Raw genomic sequence first — 22,049 nt, 5'->3', positions numbered from 1 at the left:
GAGAACCATGGCACCATTAGCGCCATGGTTCATGCTGGTAAAATACTGGCACCGCCTTGGCGGAAAGGGGAATTACCGCCCCATTCCAAGGTTGGCGGGGCGGTAATTCCCCCTTCCACCATTGCCCTTCCCCATTCCCATTTTTGCCCCATGGGGCATAATGGGAATGGGGAAGGCGCTAATTACGGTACCGCAAATTGCGGTACCGTAATTAGCTCCCTGGGTCCCTTTTGCGGGTTGGTTTTTAACGCCTGCAAAAAGCAGGCATTAAATCCCCCAACCCGCAAAGGGACCTCGTAGTAAGGCGGTAAGGATTTACCGGTATTTTACCGGTACCGGTAAATCCTTACCGCCATCCGTGTAATGAGGCTCTGAGTGTCTGGGAGCCTGGGGAGCTGCTGCTAACCCATATAGCTGTTGTAACACATCTGCAGGTCACTTCAGTCGTTCCCAGGTCAGTGAAATGACAAATTAAACGCTTGCCAGCAGATGGCCAAAAAGTGTCCTAGACATAATATTCTTTTATTTTTGTGACGCACTCAGTGTGGTAAAACTGTATGTTGCACCAAACGGGTTTGCAAATAAGCTGTGTGCTCCGTTTAAGGAGGACATTGTAAAGGGGTGTCAAAATGCACCCAGGTTTGACTTCTTTGAGCATAGAAAAAATAAAGTGGGCTTGCAGGTCTTAATGTCGTCTGCAGTGCGGTTGCTGCTGAATGCCATGTTTCATAGCTTTATTCACAGCAATATGTAAATTTCACATAATAAAGCAGATGGAGAAAACAGCTTGCTTTTTGGCAGATAATAATCTTGGGACTTTCACTTACATGGGCATACTGTTCAGAAAATTAAGCTAATAATGATTACAAGTCTCTTTACTGTGTCCAGGGACACTATTGTAACTGAGGAGATCAGTGAGGAATCTAGGCGTTAGGAACCAATTAGGTTTAGCACACAAAAATGTACAATTTGATGAAAATAGATGATGCGTTAAATATCCATGAAATACCAGTGCCAATGTGTTCTGCTTGTGCCAAAGTCTAAACTCTGTATATATGATTGAGTGGGGTTGGAGCAATTAGGTATTAGTGACCTCCTCTATGGAGGTTCATTTTCTTCACCTGCTTGTGTTCTGATAGAAGTTTTATTAATATTGGCTAAATGGCCAAGTTGCTAAAGTAGATAAAGCTTTTTACGAATTTGCACCAACACAGTCAAGTGTTGGACGCCGTTGACAAGAATGCATGGCCACAATCAGTGCACTTCTGCGTCTCTCACAACCAGTACCTAACATGATGACATAGGGCACAGTACAGTCGGACTCTTCTGTCCAAGCGCTCAGACTTGGGCCAGCAACCCTTTAGAAAAGTGAAAGCAAGCGTCCCCAACAAGCACGATCCTCCCCGCAATGAGAGACAATGAAGGACTCTCCCAAAATGGGAATAAGGCCAAGACAGAGTGCGGGTGAGCGTAAATGGGAGTTTATCAATCAGAATAGGGCATGCAAAGAACTCTGCAAACTCCGAGAGCGCTCTGTCTGACAATAGCAAAGACAGGCGTATATATTTACAAAAAACGTCATAAGAACCTACACACTATAGGGGGCACAAGTTCAAGGGGATTGGGTGGCGACGACTAACTATAGGTGCTGCTGTGATGTGGTTGGCTTTGGCTGGAAGACGTCACTGGTCAGCCTCGTGGGTTGGGCTGGGCCTGGCAGGGTGGCGGAGTTCATCCGGGCGGTGTTGTCGTGCCATCGCGGCCAGTGTCAGAGATGAATGTCTTTTCCTGACTTATTTGCCCTAGGCCATGCACACCGCAGTCATTCAATCATCAATATTATCTTCTTTAGTAAATCTTCCAATAGGTTATGCTACAGGTTAATGCAACACAGGAGGAATGCACCTTGTGAGGGGTCTGGAGGTAATACGTCAGGACATGGTTACCAGTGTCCTGTTGACCGGGGCCATAGGTCGAGGGGCTAAGCTTCAGGGCCTGGGACGGGCGGTACAGGTCTTTCTGCCTTGTTAGAAGTTGTTATGGATGTTCCGCTGTGTGTTGTCAAAGCGTCGGGTGTCCTGATTGCACAGGGCCATAAGTCTGAGATGGTCCGGTGGGTTGTGAGGTTTACGAGGGGGCGCGTGTGTTCAGCAGAGGTTTACTGCTGTGCTGTAAATAATGCAGGTGGCGGGTGGCGGCCTTGGGTGCTACAGAGGGGGTTACAAGTCTTTGAAGCGGCTCCAGTCTGGTTGGGGGAGGTAAAGCAGCGCGGCGCGGTCTCTGCTCTCATGCCTTGGCAGCCTTCGCAGGGTGGGAGGGGGAATGGCCTTGCACGTATTTCACAAAGGTATTTCCCTCGTGTGTTGCCGATTTAGGTAAAGACATCACAAACATTTGAACACTCTATAATACTTATTCAAAACAATACAAAACATGCATTTAAACTTTGCTGGATGTGTCTCGATTATACCCAGTCTGAGCACCTTATTCATACATTATGTTTCAATAAGTACAGTATTTAGTTATATGCATATATATATTTGCAATAAGTGAGGTAGAATTAGGATTGGTGGAGAACATAGAAAGTACCCCGCCACTATTCGTGACGGTGGTGGCACATATGGGACCTGGATATGCACACATGACATGCGCCTTCTCGTGCATCCTTCACATGGGTCCTCGGTATGGTTACATTCGTCTTTCTTGTGTCCTCTAGCAGCATTAGTTCAATTATGGCGCGAGCCCATGGGGTGTAAGTTTCCCAGTAATACACGTAACAAATAGATTCCTGGTGCGTTCCTTTATTATTAGCACCCAACTGCAATGGTGTGGGCTCACCATTGCTTATATCATGGAAGCATGATTTCTTGTAATTATACATTTTACAGGCTTTTGTAATATAAGGGATTTTGTGGAAGAAAGCATCCTTTGCGAGTAGTCTCAACATTAATATATAAAGATTGTCTGTCATCTAATGACTATTTTACTGTTCTTTTCATTGCCTAGGCCTGCTGGCCGGGTCATGCTGGGAGCGATGATACACTGCGGGAGGTGAACTGTTACAATGTTAGTGTATTACACTAGCTCATGTCCGTCTTGTTCGTGGGAACGTGCTCGCAGCGGATCTGCCAGGGTGCTGCGGCAACAAGGATGACTGAAACCCTCCAAGGGTGGGGGCCGCACTACAGTGCGCTGAGCTCACACCATCTTTACCAGACAAAATGGTTTCTAGGCCTAGCTAAATTTTAATACATGTGGGCAATTAATACGTGCGGGCAATGTCTTCAGTGGGTGAACCCTCCACCACCTGGGCCCGGGTGGCATGAGGGGACGCCCAAAAGAGCCATAGCCCTCACCTGGGGAGAAAGCGCAGGCGAGGGGGGTCTTCTTGGACCAGTCCTCCCCTACAAAAGTCAACAGTGCCCTAAGGTCTCACCAGTAAGAAATGTAAGATATGAAAATGCCAGTCAAAGGACCATCATATAAAGTAACGATTTGCATAATGCATTTGAGCAAATTCAGGCTAGCATGTTAAAATAGTGTTGTCTTTACGGAAGAAGAGGACAGGTACATCATATCCATGTGACAAGGCCGGTGTTGTGGCCTTGTCTGAAAGTGGGGGTTGCAGGGCTGATTATAAACCCTTCCTACTCCTGCGTCAGTATGTGTGGCTATAAATCCTCTACCCCTTACCTGGAAGTCTGGGCCTTCTTCTGACTTGAGAAATTGATGGCAGCCCAGACAGGGGAACTCAGCGCGATGTATTCAAGCTAGGCGCGAGGGACCATGGCGATAGAGATGGGGCCGCGGCCCGTGAATCCTGAGTGATCCAGATTTTGCGGATGGTCCTGGGTATAGGATTATTTGGATGGTCCTGGGTATAGGATGTGGCCGCTAACAGGCCTCATGACTGACCCGGGAAGGAGACCAGGTATGGCCAAAGCAGTGGCATCAACGCGTGGAGGGATCCGGTACCTGTGGAGAACAGGGGAGATGAATGGGATTCAACTAGCCGGTGTTCTAGGCCGTGTTTCACCTGGCTGCTGCCAGAGTGGAGTGCAGAGCCAACAGAACAAGGAGAGGTGCTCAGATGTACCTGCTAAGGTCACCTGGGGACCACGAGAGAGGTGCTACCCAAACGTTCAGAGAAAGCCATACTGCAGAAGAGGACAGGGCTTAAGCCTGTATGTAAAACTTTTCCCAACTCAGACACGCCTCCAGACTGCAGAGGTAACCCAGATTGGTTAGGGAGAGAAGGCCAATCCTAGGAGGGCGGTGGATATATAAGACCAAATGAAGAACCAGAGGGGTTGGGTGAAGTAGACGAGGCAGAGGCAACCAAGGGAAAAGGAATAGTGTGCTGTATAGTGTGTTGTTGCGAGTGTGGTATTTGAGAGGGTGTAAGAGTGTGAGTGAGTGTAAATGGGGAATCACGTGGTGTTAGTTTATCTAGTAGAAGGAGAAGTGGCATTGTAGGGAGTCGGAGTGGTAGGAATGTGGCATGGAGAAGGTAAAGTGGTAGAGGTGGAAAGAGGGTAGAAGGGCAGACAGGAGCAGTGGTAGCAGTATGCAGATTGGTAATAGAAGGCAGAGGTGTAGTAGTAGAAATGGAGGTGTAGTGGTAGGAGAGTGGGAGAAGTGAAGGCGTTAATATCAAAGAGTGGAGACAGCAAGGTGAAGTGAAAACGCAGAGAGACTGATGGTTGTAAGGAAACGGAAACGGAAGGGGAAGGAAGGTGGGGTCTGAAAAGGCAAGGTGAGACTGAGCGTGATACGCCTAGATTTTTCCAAGAGAGTGAGTGCCCTGTCACCTACTTCCTATGGGATACTAAGCAGGGCTGGAGTAGGGACAGCTATGTAGTCCTTGTGGGTATCAGTGAGCCTGCATTCAGGAACGATTTTCTATTTTCTTGGTCTTTCTTCTCTGCCTATTTTTTTTTTTAATTCCCATTATGGACACTGTTACAGAAACAGGTTGTGCTTTATTTGCACGTTGCTTGCTCAAGTTATTATGGAAAACACAAGTTTGGCATTAGACATAGTTGCCAGGGGTGTTCAAGGGTCCTCTGGTGGAAGAGATTTCAGGAATTTCAGATTATCTGATGGAGATAAATATGCATATAATGACCATGAATGTGAACCCTTTAAACAGTCTATGGTAACCCTGAAAATCTGGAGTTGTGATTGCGGCCCTTGCGGACCATGCATGAACATCTATACTATACACGTAACCCTGTCAATCCTCGAACAGAGGTAGAGCCCTATCACTTGCAAACGCTGCCTTGTGGAATTCCCCCTAACACCACTGAAGGAATATTAAGTACCATAAGGCTTGGATTCCTATAAACCTTAAAGTGTTGTGAAAGCCCCTCGTGTGTAGTAGTGAGGGTCCCTGAAGATGGTCCAAAAAGTATCTCTCTTCTAGAACTGCTTCAAAATTCATAAAGGCCATTTTGATCATGTGATGCTTTGGTTAAAAAAAACATAGCCTTTACTTATTAGGTAACGGAAAACACAAGAAGTTACTTTTTAAATTGCATTACATGGGAATTGGAGATCAAATCTGCAAAAAGATGAAGTCAGTGCGTTTTGGCGTTAAAAGAGTATGACTTGATAATGTGAAGCAGGTTGTGAGTTTTCTTACATTCTTAAATTGGGGTTTACCTGCAGAATATTCATCATGCAATTTAACTTTGTAACAAAAGATGGATCGATATGAAATATTTCATTTGCAAAAATGATGCATTACTTCAAGCCTACATAAACCAAAGTACCAAATAATGACTACTTCACGTTTTGCGGTCTGTTGACCGCAAGGGTGAAGCCAAACACAGAAAAGAGCATCATGCTTCGGCCAAAGTGCAAAAGCGCATCTCGCTGTGCCCTGGGAGCTTCTGGAGTGAAAACTGGAGAAACAGGGAAGTGGTGCTGCAGGTGAATGCAGTGGTTTAGAGCTTGGAGAGGGGGCGGGGGGTCGCACTGGCAGAGAGCAACCTTGTGGGAAAGTGGTCTCCTGGTGGTGGACATCCACAACATTGCTCTCAAGTTAGCAGCCTTTGGACATAGATGAGTTTGGCAATATGAGTGTTTTACATACTCGATTACCATTGCAGCTGGCAGTAATGCAGTATCCCATCCTCACTGGCTCTGGCTCTGACGCTGACATCAGTCACTGCTCTCTTCATGATCTAACTGCTCAGACTCTATATATCTTCCCACCATCTTGGTCAGAGCATCTTCGTCAGAACTCCTGCACTTATACCTTCAACGCTATGTTCTCAGCCCCTATCTGATTTGTGATGCTGTGACTGGCTTCACTTTACCTTGCAAAGGAAAACAAGATTCCCTAGTTTGCGTTTTCCTTGATCCCAAGGTGATCACTTCACCACAGCAGATACAGAGAAGTTGGCAGGTTTGGTGAATCACTGCAAAGCCTTTTTGTTGTATACTGTTAGAAAAAGATTTATCTTTACTGCAACTTTCCTTCCATCTTTATGGAACCTCCAAACGTTTTGCTTTTATTTTTTAATCTGAGCTGTATTTTCTTGCAGTGCAGTGAAGCGTTAAACTTCACTACACTGACTTTTGCTTATAAGTTATGGGGAAACTGACACGTGCAAGGAATTCATGGTGGCAACAGTAAAGACAGACACAAGTGATCACAGTTCAAGGGTGTTTATTAAACTGTACAAATAGGTAAGAGAAATGCCTAATCTAAACCTAAGATTAGAGCAACCTACGACCATCAAATAATAAGGCAGTCCTAGTGGCGTCTTGTCAAATAAAAACTATTGCCAATCGATACCGCTAAGTTACAAAATAGTGTGGGATAATGTTCACCAGAAAAGAAAGAAGTGTTCACAAAATGATAAGTCAGGATGTTATAGCCGGGGTCTCGCTTCCCCACGTTTTCTAGCACGGGACAAGGTGGGACTTCGAAGCACCATACACAACTGGGCTTCTCCAGCACAAGGTTACAGTTCTTTTCAGCGATATCAGGACCTTTGGTGGCCCAAGTCTCTTTCATGCAAAGTAAGTCTCTTGCCTCCGAAGGCCTGATGTGTCAACAATAACAAAACAAAAGTTCCTTTTACGTTGGGTGATGACTCTTCACCTCTTGATCCCCCTCAACCGGGCTCCGGTCCTTCCTGAATGTTAGCTTCCCTCTGTCAGGTTCACACTTGCCTTAGCTCACACTTTCACACACTCATCAGAAAGCAGGGATTCCCTTCCCCTAGCTTTCTTTCAGACTTCCCTCCGTTGGGTTCACACTTGCCTTAGCTCACACTTTCACACACTCATCAGAAAGCAGGGGTTCTCTTCCCCTAGCTTTCTCTTGGCATCCCTCCGTTGGGTTCACACTTGCCTTAGTTCCTAGCTTTCCTCTTGGCTACGGGTCAAAGGCTTTCGAGTGTCAAGGGGTTTTTACTCGACCCTTATATGACCACTTTGACCTCTTGTGACAGGCTCTCCTAAGGCCCTCTGGTATCGATAGTTTCAACAACAGTGTGACCAGTCAGAGTCTTTCGAATGAGCACCCACATGGCGCCGGATCACTCTACAGCTGATCTTTCCTTATGCCATTAAAAGTTCAGTAAGACATCAGTTCATTGTTTACAGGTTCTTTCATATCATGTTGCCGTTTGCAACCTTCACTCAACACAGTTGGGTTTACCATCGGCTCTCCCTCCGACTAATCAGCTGTGATGAACCGCTTGGATTTTCTGCTCTATGGAGTCAAGGACGGTACCACGGTAGCAAGCGTCGCTCCCACCTTGATTATCAGTGTGGGAAGACCCCGTGCACCGTTGACATCTGTTACACCACACCCTAGCTGTAGTTCCCACTCTTATGATTCCTCTTACGGAGGCTTCACGGGCTTGGGTCGAGAAGGGAACTTCCCTCCTTGTCCTTTCAGCTCCTGCCGTCTTTCTCCTCCTTTTGAACTGCCGTCCTGGAATAGCTGCCTCCTTGTTCGGTTTGCCTTGCTCAATGTGTGCTCTTGTGCTCCGCCTTTTATCCCTTTGGGGAAGGTAAAGGGCCGTCAGGTGTGTGAAGTTATTGTCAATTGCCCGAGTCTTCCTGACCCTTGTGTTGTGACATGTTAGGTTAACGGCTCTGGTGTTAGTCCATTGTCTTTCACGGTTAAAAGTGTTTGTGTCGGAAAGGTGTGGGGGTAGAGCTTCTAAATATCCTATGGGGTAGGATGGGGAAAAGGTGTTCTAAGCATGGGGGTACTGCATCTCAACCTTCGGTGGTCCACTTCCACTCCCCTTTGACCCCTCATCCAGGTGATCCTCCCGCACTGGTCCACCTCCAGGAACTGGATCCAATAGTGATGGCCGTGTCCTGGCCACCTGGATGACAGATCCCCAGGGACTAGTAATTGAGACACCTTCAGGTTTCTCATACATGTCCTTCAGGCTGTCAGTACTGGGGAACCTTGTTTCCCTTAGTCTTGTTACTGTGTTACTACTTTTGTTTTTTTTTGTATCACTTGTGGTAACTTTGTATCATTGTACAATGATATGATATGATATATTTTATTTATATTGCGCTCGTACACAGGTGTTTCAGAGCACGACCAGGCAAAGGGAGGGGAACAGGGGAGAAAACAAAAACAACGATCTTACTAGGCCCAGTGACATTGAGAGTGTGCAAGTGCATGGGGAAGGGAAAAGGGGGAAAGTGCATGGGAGGGGGGGAGAAATTGGAACGTGCAGAGCATAGAAGAGGACAAGATAAATAATAAGTGAAATAAATAAATAAGGTGATCCAAAGCAGTGGAAGTGCAGCCTGTGAGTGGCCAAGTGCAGGGTTAGTCAGATAGGGAGTATCTCCTAGGTGAAGAATGGGGGGAGGGGCCTGTATGGGTCCAGATACAGGCCCCTGTGTAAGGGCTGGCCAGGAGGCAGTGCATGAGGGTGGCAGGGTGAGCAGGTACCTGGACCCGAAGGGAAGAGGGTGGCCAGGTGCAGCATTGCTGAGAGAGAAAGCAGATCAGCAGGAGAGAAGAGGGGCAAAGGCAGAGGAGAAAAGGAAGGTCTTGAGGAGCTTCTGGAACCGTAGATGGTTCTCCTCTAGTTTCAAGGTGGCAGGTAGGCAGTTCCAGAGGGAGGACCCAGCCGAAGACCGAGATCTACCACCAGCTTGTTTCTTCGAAAAACGACTGACCCTGAGGGAGTTAGAGGTAGAGGAGCGAAGGACTCTAGAGGGGAGGTATTTACGGAGGGATAGTTGAAGGTAATTTGGGCCCAGGCCCCAGAAAGCCTTGTGGACAATGCAAAAGGTTTTAAATGTAATCCTTGCAACCACAAGGGAGCCAATGAAGGGATTTCAGAGCTGGTGAGATACGATCCCAGGGCTTGAGGCCAAGGACAAGCCTAGCAATTCTGTTCTGGTTTAGTTGTAAAGGGCGGAGAGTGGAGGTAGGTAGATTCAGAAAGAGGCTGTTACAGTAGTCCAACCTAGAGAGAATCAGAGTTTGGGAGACAAGGAGCTTCTGAGGGAAGGAGAGGAAAGGAAGAGTGCCTTTAAGGAGGTGCAGTAAGAAGTTTGACTTTTTGGAGACATCAGAGATATGTGCGGAGAAGGAAAGAGTGGAGTCAAAGATGACACAGATGTTCTTAGCTTCGCAGGTAGGGGCAGGAGGAGGGCCAAGGGGGGCCGGCCAGAGAGTGAGGAGAAAGGATGGAGTGGGTGTACCAATGAGGAGTATCTCAGCCTTGTTGGCGTTTAAACAAAGCTCATTTATGGCACACCAATTTTGAATGGCGATTAGGCAGTCAGAGATGAGGGAAGGAGAGAAGGTGGCCGAGGGAAGCCTGAAAATGAGTTGGGCGTTGTCAGCATAACACTGGAAATTTGAGCAGAAAATGGAAATGCAGTAGGCGAGAGTTGCCTGGTATTGGTTGAAAAGCCTGGGTGAGAGGTTAGACCCCTGGGGAACACCACATGTAGAGAGGGAGATGGAGGATAGGAAGGACCCAAGTTGTACCTGGGAGGGTCGATCAGGGAGAAAAGAGGTCAGCCAGCCATAGCCTGATCGGTGATACCCAGGTTGTCATAGAGACGATTGAGCAGGGTGGTATGGTTGACAGTGTCAAAAGCAGAGGAGAGATAAAGTAGGATGAGGACAGAGGGAATGGTAGAGTCAAGGTTGGAGAGTAGGTCTTCACAGATGTTAGGAGAGCAGTTTCTGTACTTCTGGCAGCTCTGAAGCCAGATTGGTGGTCATGGAGAGAGCCAACCGAATCAGAATGAAGGTCAAGCTGAGAGATGGCAAGGTTTTCCAGGAGCTTACCCAAAAGGGAGTAATGGAAATTGGGCGATAGTTAGCCAGACAAGAGGTATCAGCTGTGGGTATCTTGAGGAGAGGATGCACAAGGGAGTGCTTCAGAGGGGAGGGGGAAAGATCCAGAGGCAAAGGAGAGGTTGCAGAAATCGGCAAGGGCCGGAGCAAGGGTATCGATGTGGTCCTTAATAGTTTTGGCGGAGCAGGGATGGACCTGTCTTGAAGAGACTTTCATAGATCGGACTTGACTAGTGACCTCTTCAGGGGAGAAAAGAGGAAAGGAAGAGAAAGAGGGAGTGGGGGTAGCTATCTGAGGGTGGATCAACAAGCATAGAAGGAGAGGGGAGAAGAGACAAGATGTCCTGGGTTTTAGATATCAAGTGTGAGGCAAGGTCATTGCAAAGAGCCTGAGAGGCAAGGGGAGGGGTGGGTACTGCATCAGGGTTGGCCAGCTCCTTGCAGATTTTAAAGAGTTTGGCCAAGTTGTTGGATGCCGCAGAGACACGGGCTTGAATATGGACTCGCTTCTTGGTGCGTACAGAGAGACGGTATTGCCGCTGGAGTAGGTGGCAGGCCAGTTTGTCATAGGATGAGCAAGAGGCGCTCCATTTCCTCTCGGCCGCCCTACACTTACGTTTAAAGGGGTAGTCCAGCTAAAAAATGTATTGAAAAAATAGATCGGCAACATAAAAAAAAATACTAGCACTTTTTTTTTTTAAACTTCCTATGTAAAATTTTGAGCTAGTCAAGCTCAAAATTCGCAAAAGCAAGCACATGGGCGCATCCATTTTGTGAAATGGATGCCCGCCTGTGCTGGCTTTTGCTTTTGCGGCACTAATGAAGGAAAAGCCAGCCAGCTGTAGTAAACAAAAGCTACCGCTGGGTGGCTTTTCCTTCATTGGTGCTGTACGCGGAGGACGGGGACCTGAGACCAGAGCAGGAAAGCTGCAGCTGAATCTCGGTAAGTGCTATTTATTTTTTTTTAAAAATAAGCACTAGCTGTGTTTTTTTTTTCTAAGTTTTCCGGGCTGGAGGAGCCCGGAAAACTTAGAAATAAAACCGCAGCTTTAAAAACGTTGTATTTATGTTTGCGGTCGCTTTTGAAGCGACCGCAAACATAAATACAACGTTATTGTGTTTTGAAAACGCTGCGGTTTTTCTTTCCAAGTTTCTCAGGCTCCTCCGGCTCGGAGGAGCCTGAGAAACTCGGAAAGAAAAACCGCAGCGTTTTCAAACACAACCGCGTTGTGTTTCTGCCTGCTGTGGCTATCACTTTGGGTCTCCGGTGCTCCCTCAGGGGAGCACCGGAGACCCAAAGTGAAAGCCAAGGCAGGCAGAAACACAATGCGGTTGTGTTTACATGCCGCAGTGTTTCTGCCTACAACTGCTTTCCCATTTGGGGCTCTCGGGCTCCCCGTGCCGGAGGAGCCTGAGAAACTTGGAAAGAAAAACCGCAGCGTTTTCAAACACAATAACGTTGTATTTATGTTTGCGGTCGCTTCAAAAGCGACCGCAAACCTAAATACAACGTTTTTAAAGCTGCGGTTTTATTTCTAAGTTTTCCGGGCTCCTCCAGCCGGAAAACTTAGAAAAAAAACCGCAGCTAGTGCTTATTTTAAAAAATATCACTTACCGAGATTCAGCTGCAGCTTTCCTGCTCTGGTCTCCGGTCCCCGTCCTAGGCGTATAGCACCAATGAAGGAAAAGCCACCCAGCGGTAGCTTTTGTTTACTACAGCGGGCTGGCTTTTCCTTCATTAGTGCTGCAAAAGCAAAAGCCAGCACCGGCGGGCATCCATTTCACAAAATGGATGCGCCCATGTGCTTGCTTTTGCGAATTTCGAGCTTGAATAGCTCAAAATTTTACATAGGAAGTTTAAAAAAAAAAGTGCTAGTATTTTTTTTTTTTTTAATGTTGCCTATCTATTTTTTAAATAAAATGTTTAGCTGGACTACCCCTTTAAGTGTAGCTAGGTCAGAGACATACCAAGAGTTGCACTTGATTTTGGGCTTCAAACGGATCCTCATGACAGGGGCAAGAGCATCAAGAGTATCAGAAATAGAGGATTAGAGGAGAGACATGGCTGTGTCAGGGTGTGAGTCAGCCAGGAGTGGAGGAGGGAGTGAGCAATGTACCTACATAGCCTACACTGCAGCACAATGGGGTACATTTTTGTTTTGCCCTAGACTAACACTCAGAGGATTTTTGGTTACTGTAGGTGTACTTCTTCTCGCTTTTTGGGAATGTTCGTTTCAGCCTTACCGCGTTTGGCTACGAACTGTGGTTACTGGTCAAACATGGGCGCGCCACGAGACTTTTCACTTGTCCTTTTGCCATCTTGTTCTTTAGCCTTTTACCTGACCTGAGAACAGGAAAATCCTTCTAAGGACTTCCAGTGCACGGGAAAGCAGAAGTGTTTGGCGGGCTACTGGAGGGCTGTGTGTGTTTGCTGGCAGGATGTGGGCTGGGACTGTTTAGTCACAATGCAGAAACTGTTTCCAGTGTGTCTGAGTGGTATGCATGAATGTTCCCGCCAGTGGTCCTGATTGGACCACTGCTGGGGTGTGTGTGTGGGCTAGTCCTGCTATTGGCTAGTGGGAGTTTCGGCACTTACCTGGCTTTTAGGAGAAGAAGAGGACCCCTGCACCCATTCTTCAGAGATCCTGGAGAAACCTGAAGGCGCCAAGAATCCTATCCAGCTTTGAGACCTGCGAAGAAACTGGAGCCTTGTTGGAAGAAGGCTTGGCTACCAACTAATGCTGCTGTCCTGGAGAAGCCCTGTCTTGCTAAAGATCTTTAGTAGTCCTGCTAAACTTGGAGGGGGATCCTCAGCTGGCCCTACGAGACTAACCTCTTTGACCACGAACTCCCCAGATTGTATTTTATTGCGGCTACCTTTTTAGACTGTGTCTGATTGTTTAATATTAGGTGCTATTTACAGCATTTAGTAGTGCACTTTTATTTACTGTGCTGTTTTTAAATTGTACCTTAGTTATTGCTGTGAGCTCCGCACACTCTTTCATTAGGCAACGTTGAGTTACACGGCGCTTCCAGTTCCTTACGAACCATGTTAGTGTCATCATTATGAACTACATATCCCACCTTTTTGTAGTTCGAAAGAGTATTTGTTGTCACGTCAGGTGCGTAAGCGCTGGCGCGTAGGGGTCGGTTTATTCCGGTTCGGTTCCGGGTGTGCCGGCGGGCGCTACTCCCTGTGCGATTCTTTCCTTGGTGGTAAGCGTTTCCCTAGATCTGCTGTAATTATGGCTTTCCTACCAAACTACCATGATCGCGCTAATCTTGTACTGTCCATACAAATGAGGAGACAGTCAAGGCTGGCGGCGATACGTAGGGGGAATGCTGAGGTAGCTTGTCCCCCTGCACCTTTACGTTCCGAGTTCCTTGATGTGCCCTTGCCTTATACCGAGCTTTCTTCTTTAGCTACGAGCGCGCAAGTGGACATTCTCACCACAGTGGCGTTTTCCCCTGGTCCCTCTACAGTAGCTAATTTGGAAAATATACTACAACCTACGGAGCAGGAGTTGAGCCTTCTCCATCCTGAGGCCTCTCCTACTTTGTCTCGTAATGCCTCAGTCTTACTTAGACGGGGCAAGCAGGATGTGCTGACACTTCAAGCCAGGCTTTTGAATACCTGTTCTCTGCACAAACATGGGGTTGAGATCTTAGATCTAGTGGGTTCTTCAAATCTTGACATTCTGGCTCTAACAGAGCCCTGGCTAGTCTCGGCTCTACTAATGAAAGCGCTTATGGCCACTTCCCATCGTCACTCACTTATACGGGCTGATCGCGTCTTGGGCAGGGGTGGGGGCGTCACACTTTTCTTATAGAAATCCTTACAGTTCCATACTGTGCCTCACAAGCCCTTAGAAGACTGTGAAAGCCTGGTTGTAAAAATTAAAATGTCAGATAATACGTCGCTCAACTTAGTTGTTCTCTACAGGCCCCCAAAGGTCATGCCGCTTTTTGAAGAGCAATTTGTAAATCTCATAAACTCTCTGACTAAGTCTGAGTCCCCAGATCTAGATATTGGAGACTTTAATCTCTGGTATGTCGTCTTAACAGATGTCACTACTAGATCTCTGGTGGAAGCCTGCAATTCCATTGGTTATGTACAACCTGTGGATAGACGCACTCATAGCGCAGGCCATATTTTGGACTGGCTTTTAGTTCATCAGATCTCTTTGACTTCTCTATTTATCTCACCTTGCATTTGTTCTGACCACTGTTTGCTAACTTTTGACATTATTCCTCCAGCTCCTCCGGCCAAACGTGATTGTGCATACCTATTTGAAATCTCTTACTCTGCAAAACTTTGCCCCACTTCTCTCGAAGACGTTAGGCTGTCTTGAGGAATTTGAGAGTGCGGACGATCTAGCGCATCACATAACCAAATCATTTACCGATTTGACCAATGTGTTGGCGCCCCTTAAGCTTCGAACCATTAAATCCGAAGCCATTAAAAAATCCTGGTTCAATAAGGACATTATCTCCATTACACAGCAAAAACGCGCTGCTGAGCGTGACTGGCACAAAAATCCACCTGATTTCACATTAGCCATTTACAAGACCCTTGTCAAACAATACAAGAAGGCTATCATAAAAGCCAAGTCTGAAACCTATAACAACAGAATTCAGAGTGCTAAATCTAATTCTAAAGAATTATCTTGAGCGAGTTTAAGAGCAAACCTCCCCCTTCCTCCCTTCCTGTAAAATACAAGCTGTGGTGTCAGGCAATTCACGATGTCTTCACCAAGAAGGTCGTCACGCACCAAACTAACACTCTGCAGGCCAGGGACTTGTGCTCACCCCAGCAGACAGCTGCCGTAGCTCATAAAGTAGCGATTTCCTGTCTGTCTGAACCTCAAGCTTTTGATTTTACTCCCTGCACCGAACTATTAGTGTCCGAAACTATTGCCACCATGCAGCCCACCTCTTGTCATAGCAATGCCTGCCTGGCGAGCTTGTTCATAAAATGTCGAAACCTTAACCTCATGGCTTACCAAGTACCTTAACCAATCGTTCCTTGAAGGTAGTGTCCCTCTCTTCCTAAAAGAGGCTTGGTTAACTCCCCTCTTAAAGGACTCATTGGACCCCTTCATTCCAGATAATTATCGGCCCATTACACATGTGCCATTTCTGCAGAAAATGTTTGTTAGTGGCACATTTGCAACTTAAAAATTACGTTGAGGCTTATAATATCTTGCTTCCCTGCCAGTCAGGATTTAGGAAAGGCTTTGGCACTGAGACAGCTATGCTGGATCTCAAGGCCAATTTGCTGCAGAATATGGACCAAGGGCTTGCATCAGCTTTGATGCTATTAGATTTATCTTCGGCATTCAATCTTGTAGATCACGATCTACGCGCTGAGACACTTCGGTCAGTTGCGGGCTGTTTGCCCAATACCGTGCTTTGGATCTCTTCATTTCTGGGGGCAAAGAACTGCACGAGTAAGCGCAGGCAATGTCTTTTCTGCTCCTTCCTTCATTACTTGCAGTGTTCCTCAGGGGTCCTGCATCACCCCGTGGCTGTTTAACATCTACATGATCCTCTTTTTGCTCATGTTACTTGGCTTGAAAGTGTTGGTGGCAAATTATGCCGACAACACCCAAGTTATTTTCAAACTCTCAGGTACATACCTGGCGGACTCGGTAACTTGAATACCATCTACAGGACCATTCATGTGTGAAAAGCCTTCAATTCTTTGGCCCTGAACACAAGTAAAACTGAGCTTCTTATTGTTGCTCCCAGCCAAAAGTTGAGATCTCTCTCAGGAGAGTATGCGAAGTTTGCAATCATGGACACGCCCATTGCTGTGAAACAAAAAGTAAAAACTCTTGCCAAACTTTCCATGTGTCAACACATGGCCGCTGTAAGATCCTCCTGTGGTTTGATAAAGAAATGAATACATAACATACAACCCTTTCTCACACAAGAGAATGTGGCGACGTTAGCTTCAGTACTTATAAACACCCGTCTAGACTACTCCACCAGCCTGCTCAGTGGCTGTGCCGTTTCTGTCATAGCGGCACTTCGGGTCTCCCAGAATGGTACAGTACGGGCTGTTGCAGGTTTCGCTAGACGCTCTCACATCACTTTTACCAGAAGGGGTTTACCCTGGTTAACAGTGAAACATCGCATAACCCACAAAATTCTAACACTAACACATAAATGTGTGGTGAATGCTGCCCCTGAATATCTGAAAGCGCGCATCCAGCTATATGTTCTGAGTCGCTCTCTCAGATCACAACAGCATCATAGACTGATCTAACCGAGATTTAAGCTGGTGAAGGCAGGTGGGCGCAGTTTTAACTTCCAAGGTCCCTGTGCCTGGAATGCACTTCCACCTAGCATTAGACTGATTGATACACTTTCTAGGTTCACGAAGGCGCTGAAAACCTTCCTCTTTAACATTCCATTTGATTAGTACCACCTTTTCCTTTGCCCTGTTTTCTTTGATTACGGAGTTCCGTCCCTGACCTTCTTAGCGCACTGTTTTGTACTTTTTGTTAAAATTGTTTGTCTACTTCTTTGTCATTGTTTGCGCTACCTGAGGCCTGTGGGCTTGTGGCGTGATGGAACAAAAATTCTAAATAAATAAATAAAATAAATAAATGTTGGTGTCCTAGCACCAGGGGTACCCGAGATAATCCGACCGTGGTAGTTGAGTCCCTTTGCGTCACTGTGCAACGGTGACCACCATCCGAAATCACATACCTGACCCGAGTTCAGTCCTGAGAGGGGCCCTGCATGGAGCTTTGCTGCATTCTTCCACAGAGAGCCTTTGGAATAGTGAAATACACCAACCGGCTATCAGCTAGACCCTGCAACCCAAGCAAATCGAGGACTGCGACTTTCGACGTGAAAAGCAACCTCGGACCCTCTTCCTTTGTCCTGCCAAGTCTGGGGAAGAATCGGACTACGGGGGTAAGTTACAGAGCGTCTTACCTACCCCTATACTCCCATTATAAGTCAATTGGCTTATAATAAACCTTTATTCTAACACGTTTTGCTTTTCCATTGCTTGCTTCTGAAAGTTGGGGATACTACTGTTAGCTAGTTTAACTTGTACGCTAACTCTAAGAACCCTTCACTGGACCCCAGAGACCCTGCCTGCATTTATTCCTGCTTCAAAGATTCTGTGGAACATTTACCTGAACTATTGGGCAATAGGCCCGAGACAACATAGGGCTGGACAATTTTATTTAGGGATTATTCTCTGTGGACCTTGAGTGCATAATACTAATCTTACCTTTCCTTTGCAGGAGTTTGTTATGTGTATTAAGCCCTATAATAAGTGAATGTATATATGCATCTATTTTATTCAGTGTTGTGTGATAACCCTACTTGCTAGTAGTTATTTTTCTACAGTGTTTTAGCCAATAAATAACTGTGTTTGTATATATCCTGTCTAAGTGTAATTTGTGATTCCCATTGTGTCACCTCATTGTGGACCCTTTGCAAGCTCACCACCTCTGGCGAACTTATCCTAGACTGCCTGTCACTGCTACCCGAACTGGTTTGGCTACAGCTCCTCAGAGTTGTCCCTGTCACTATATAGGTAGGCCTTCTATACATTTGTCCACCAGGCCAGAGTATACAAAATCAGTCCTAACATATACCTACCTCTCTTGCTAAGAAGGTAAGACACAAATATTGAAATTATAAAATTATATTGTACCCTGCCATTTGTAGACTGTAATTCTTAAGATGCAGATCTCTTGATCTCGCTTATAAAACATACCTTGAAACTAGATACATTAGATCTCTTTTTGATGGAATACATGAGCTGGGCTCATCTTCATCCATGACCACTATTGTTGGTGTCTAACTGTGGAGGCATTTATTTTTTGTGTTAGCTGGTCCGATTTGGGACCAACACCTTTCACTGCACTGGCCCCGCGTGATAGGCCAGCACTTCTCCCATTTGTCACTGATGGGACAGAAATCCCTCTAAGTCTTAGACATTTCAAGGTTTTGTATGTTGTCTTTGTGTGGCCTAAGGCCATCCTACTCTCTCTCTCTCTTGTATTGACCCTCCTCCCTAACCCAGGTGTCTGTAATTCCTTGTTAGTGTTACTGAATGCAGACCACTCCTGCATTCTATTTTACTACAGGTGATTCCCTAAATTATGGGTATTGAAACTCCCTCAGGGACTTCCTAACTTCTCTTACTCTATCCAGTGGTTAGTGTTCTGTTGGGGAATTGGGATATTGTCTTGCACTTACTCAGTTGGATACATGCTGCTTCATTCACGACTATGCTCACCTCTTTCCTCCTGCTCTTACTATCTTCCCCCTCCACCTTACTCTACCCACCAATTTGCTATCTCCTCGATGGTTCACTTCTTGCCACCCCCCCTTTGATGTTAATTCCCCTTCACTTTACTACTCTTCTATGTTACTACTCTCCTCCGCCACACTCCTACTCGCCCTGTCTGCACTACTACTCTCCACATTCTGCTACTACTCTCCTCTGCCCACAACGGTTTATAGTGATTACATTGAAAAAAAAGGATTGTCAAACCAGACCATCGAAAAAAAGCATCTAATCCCAAAGCATCGACAGACTATCTTTTACATGTAAAAGTGCCTTTCCATCTAAACAAGTCCATCGAAAATGTAAATGGACTTGTTTCAATGGAAATGCACTTTTACATGTAAAAGATAGCATTTCAATGCTATTTTCTATAACTTTAAACCGTTACATGTAACTGTCCAGTGCTGAAATTTCGGCACCGGCCAGCTCCTTGTAACGTTTAAATTTTTTTTTTGTGTATATATTTGTATAACCCTAACCCTAATTTAACCCTTAATCTAACCCTAGCCCCAACCCTAGCCCTAACCCAAACCCTAGCCCTAACCCTAACACTAACCCAGCAACGAAATGGTCATTCGATGGAATGGCTTTTCATTGCTTATAATTCGATGCTATGGTGTTCGAGGTTATGGTGTTCGATGGATTGACCGGATACTGCCCACAACTACTCTCCTCCCACCACTACTCTCCTCCTCATGATATTACTGTCCTCCCTCCTCCTGATACTACTTTCCTCATCCCTCCAGCTACGCAAGCACCCTCCTTTCACTCTGTTCCATTCACTTAACAACCACTCCTTACACTAGCTTGTCTACACACTCCCCACACAAACGCGTCTGCTAACACTGCCGAACCACTTTCACTCCTAAACCAATACCTCACCTTACCACGAATGTCCTCCACAAGCTGCTACTCCTGCCTTCCTCCGGATGGTCTCTTCGTCATCCTCCACCTCTGACATCACACGGAACACCCACACTTCCTTCTTCCTGTCCCCTGCTTAAATCTCTCAACTCCCTTTCAGGATTAGCCACCTTTTCCTGGCCAATCTGGCCTTTTCAATCCCCCCTGTGTTATTAGTGTCAAAGAGCTAGTCTTGAAAAAGGGTGCTAAACCACCCCCACGTCCCCACGTGGGTCTGCAGTAGACGGTTGTGTATCCCAGTTCATGTCGCGGTTCTCCATGCAGTGATGTTTGCAGGTAGATTTCTTGATGGAGGAAGAGTGAATTTGACTCCCTCTTTGTTCCCTGCTGGTCCACGGGGCTTTCATGCACCTGTGCAGGCTCGCCTGTCTGCTCCGGCAGCTCTGCGACACCTTCCATGTGGCCGTGTAGCTCGGCGGCTCCTCTCTCCCTCCTTTGCTTAGTACCAGTGCAACTGGCCATCTTTGGGGCTTAAGCCACGGTTCTCGTCCTTGGCTTTCTCTCATTTCTGGCCCATGTTGTCCCGTTGCCAGTGCTAATTTCTCTTTTGAGGCAGAGTCCATGATCACAGATGTATGTTTTCTAAAAATAATAGAAAAACACTGGTGAGTATCCACTTCACAAAGTAAGGGCTGGAGATCAGTCTCTGCATGCTGGCACAAGTGGGACAGGGGGGGAACAGTGTTTGGGGTCCTTTCAACCATTCTTTCCTAAAGGGGAAAAACAAGTTCTGGATTTCTCCCCCTACACCTCCCACCATCTGCGGAGAAAGGGCTTTCACCCCTCTCCGACAAGGTCAGGCACTTGACCTTGTCACACATTCTTCTCATGATCTTTAGCTCTGCTAATGTGTTGGTCTCAGTCTCCTTTGCTCTGCAGACTGCTGTTTACCACCACCTCTTCTGTTTCTCCATAAAAACCTGTAATGCCAGAAGACCAAGACAATGGTGATTTTGTTTGCAAATGATACATTGTTTACATCCTTTAGAAATGTTGAATTTATGATATACCTCTTTCTTACAGGTTTTTCTAAAGTTGCATTTATTTCACTTATGTAGTAACCATTTCTGAAAAACATGTAATTGTTACTGATTCTCAAGATAAAATAATGTTAGCAAACATATTACAAAGTGTATTAGCTCTGCACTCCAGGGAATAGAGAACTGTTTTTCTAAACTGTTACGTGATTAGATCTTATATTTTGCATTTCATTATTTTATTTACTGTTTAGTATGTTCACATTGTAGTTAGATAATAATTAAAAAAAATAATTAGTTAAATTAAATAGAATGTGAGGTGTATTTGGTAGGACTATATGCAATACACTTTTTTATGCTACATCAAACTGGTGCACCTACCTACACTGCTTGCTCTGATGCATGTTGTAATGCTTTGTTTAATGTTTGCATGCATCACTCCATCATAATGAAATGCTTTGCGACCCAGGTAAAAACTGTGATAATAATCTGAGCGTTGTTTCATTCTATTTTTTTTCAAGCTCTTGAAAATATTCACGGACTTCCTATCCTTCATGGTTCTATTCAACTTCATCATCCCAGTCTCTATGTACGTAACAGTGGAAATGCAGAAGTTTCTGGGCTCTTTCTTTATTACTTGGGATAAAGAAATGTATGATGAAGATATAAAAGAAGGTGCTCTTGTAAACACATCAGACCTGAATGAGGAGCTGGGGCAGGTAAGACTAATATTTTTGATATTGATATTGATATTTTATTTCTATCGCTCTCGGACACAAGTGTTCCAGAGCAAGACAAGGCAACTGTGGGGAACAGGGGAGAACAAAACAACGATCTTACTAGGCCAAGAGACATTGAGAACGCGCAAGTACATGGGAGAGGGGGTGGGGAGAAGTACATGGAAGAGGAGAGAAGTGGAAAGTGCGGAGCAAAGGAGAAACGGATAAATAATACAAACATAAAATAAATAATAAACCGTGGTAGTGCAGCCAACAAGTGGCAAGTGCTGGGTTTAAGGCAGCAGACAGGGTAGGTCCGATAAGTGCAGGAAGAAAAAGGGTGGGACTGTATGGGTATAGATACAGACCCCAGTGCAAGGGGGGGCCCGGAGGCAGTGCGGGAGGGTGGCAGGGTGAGCAGGTACCTGGGCCCGCAGGACAGAGGATGGCCAGGTACACAGTGCCAAGTGAGAACAGATCAGCAGGGGAGAGGGGGAGCAAAAGTAGAAGCAAAGAGGAAGGTCTTGAGGTGCTTCCAGTACCAGAGATGGTTCTCCTCAAGATTTAGAGTGGCAGGGAGGCTGTTCCAGAGGGGGGCCCCAACCGAAGACAGAGATCTACCCCCAGCATGTTTCTCTGAAAAACGACTGACCCTGAGGGAGTTAGAGGTAGAGGAGCAAAGAGCTCGATAGGGGAGGTATTTGCAGAGGAACAGCCAAATGTATTTTGGACCCCGGCCCCAGAAAGCATTGTGGACAATGCACAGGGTTTTGAATTTAATCCTTGTATCCACTGGG

General features: G+C 46.1%; 1 protein-coding gene across 3 annotated transcripts in view; it reads left to right on the top strand.

Moving 5' to 3' along the window:
* ATP11C (ATPase phospholipid transporting 11C) overlaps positions 1–22,049 on the top strand; it is a 1,508,462-nt gene that overhangs the window by 666,413 nt on the left and 820,000 nt on the right. For all 3 annotated transcript variants that reach the window (XM_069612799.1, XM_069612797.1, XM_069612798.1), the window contains exon 12: positions 21,055–21,252. In XM_069612799.1, coding sequence (XP_069468900.1) covers positions 21,055–21,252 — 198 coding nt within the window. The remainder of the gene's footprint in view (positions 1–21,054; positions 21,253–22,049) is intronic.

Source organism: Ambystoma mexicanum, chromosome 5p (assembly GCF_040938575.1).
Source record: "Ambystoma mexicanum isolate Mex_15411 chromosome 5p, UKY_AmexF1_1, whole genome shotgun sequence".
In the NCBI taxonomy this organism is placed as follows: domain Eukaryota; kingdom Metazoa; phylum Chordata; class Amphibia; order Caudata; family Ambystomatidae; genus Ambystoma; species Ambystoma mexicanum.
This window is presented reverse-complemented; position numbering and strand designations above follow the sequence as displayed.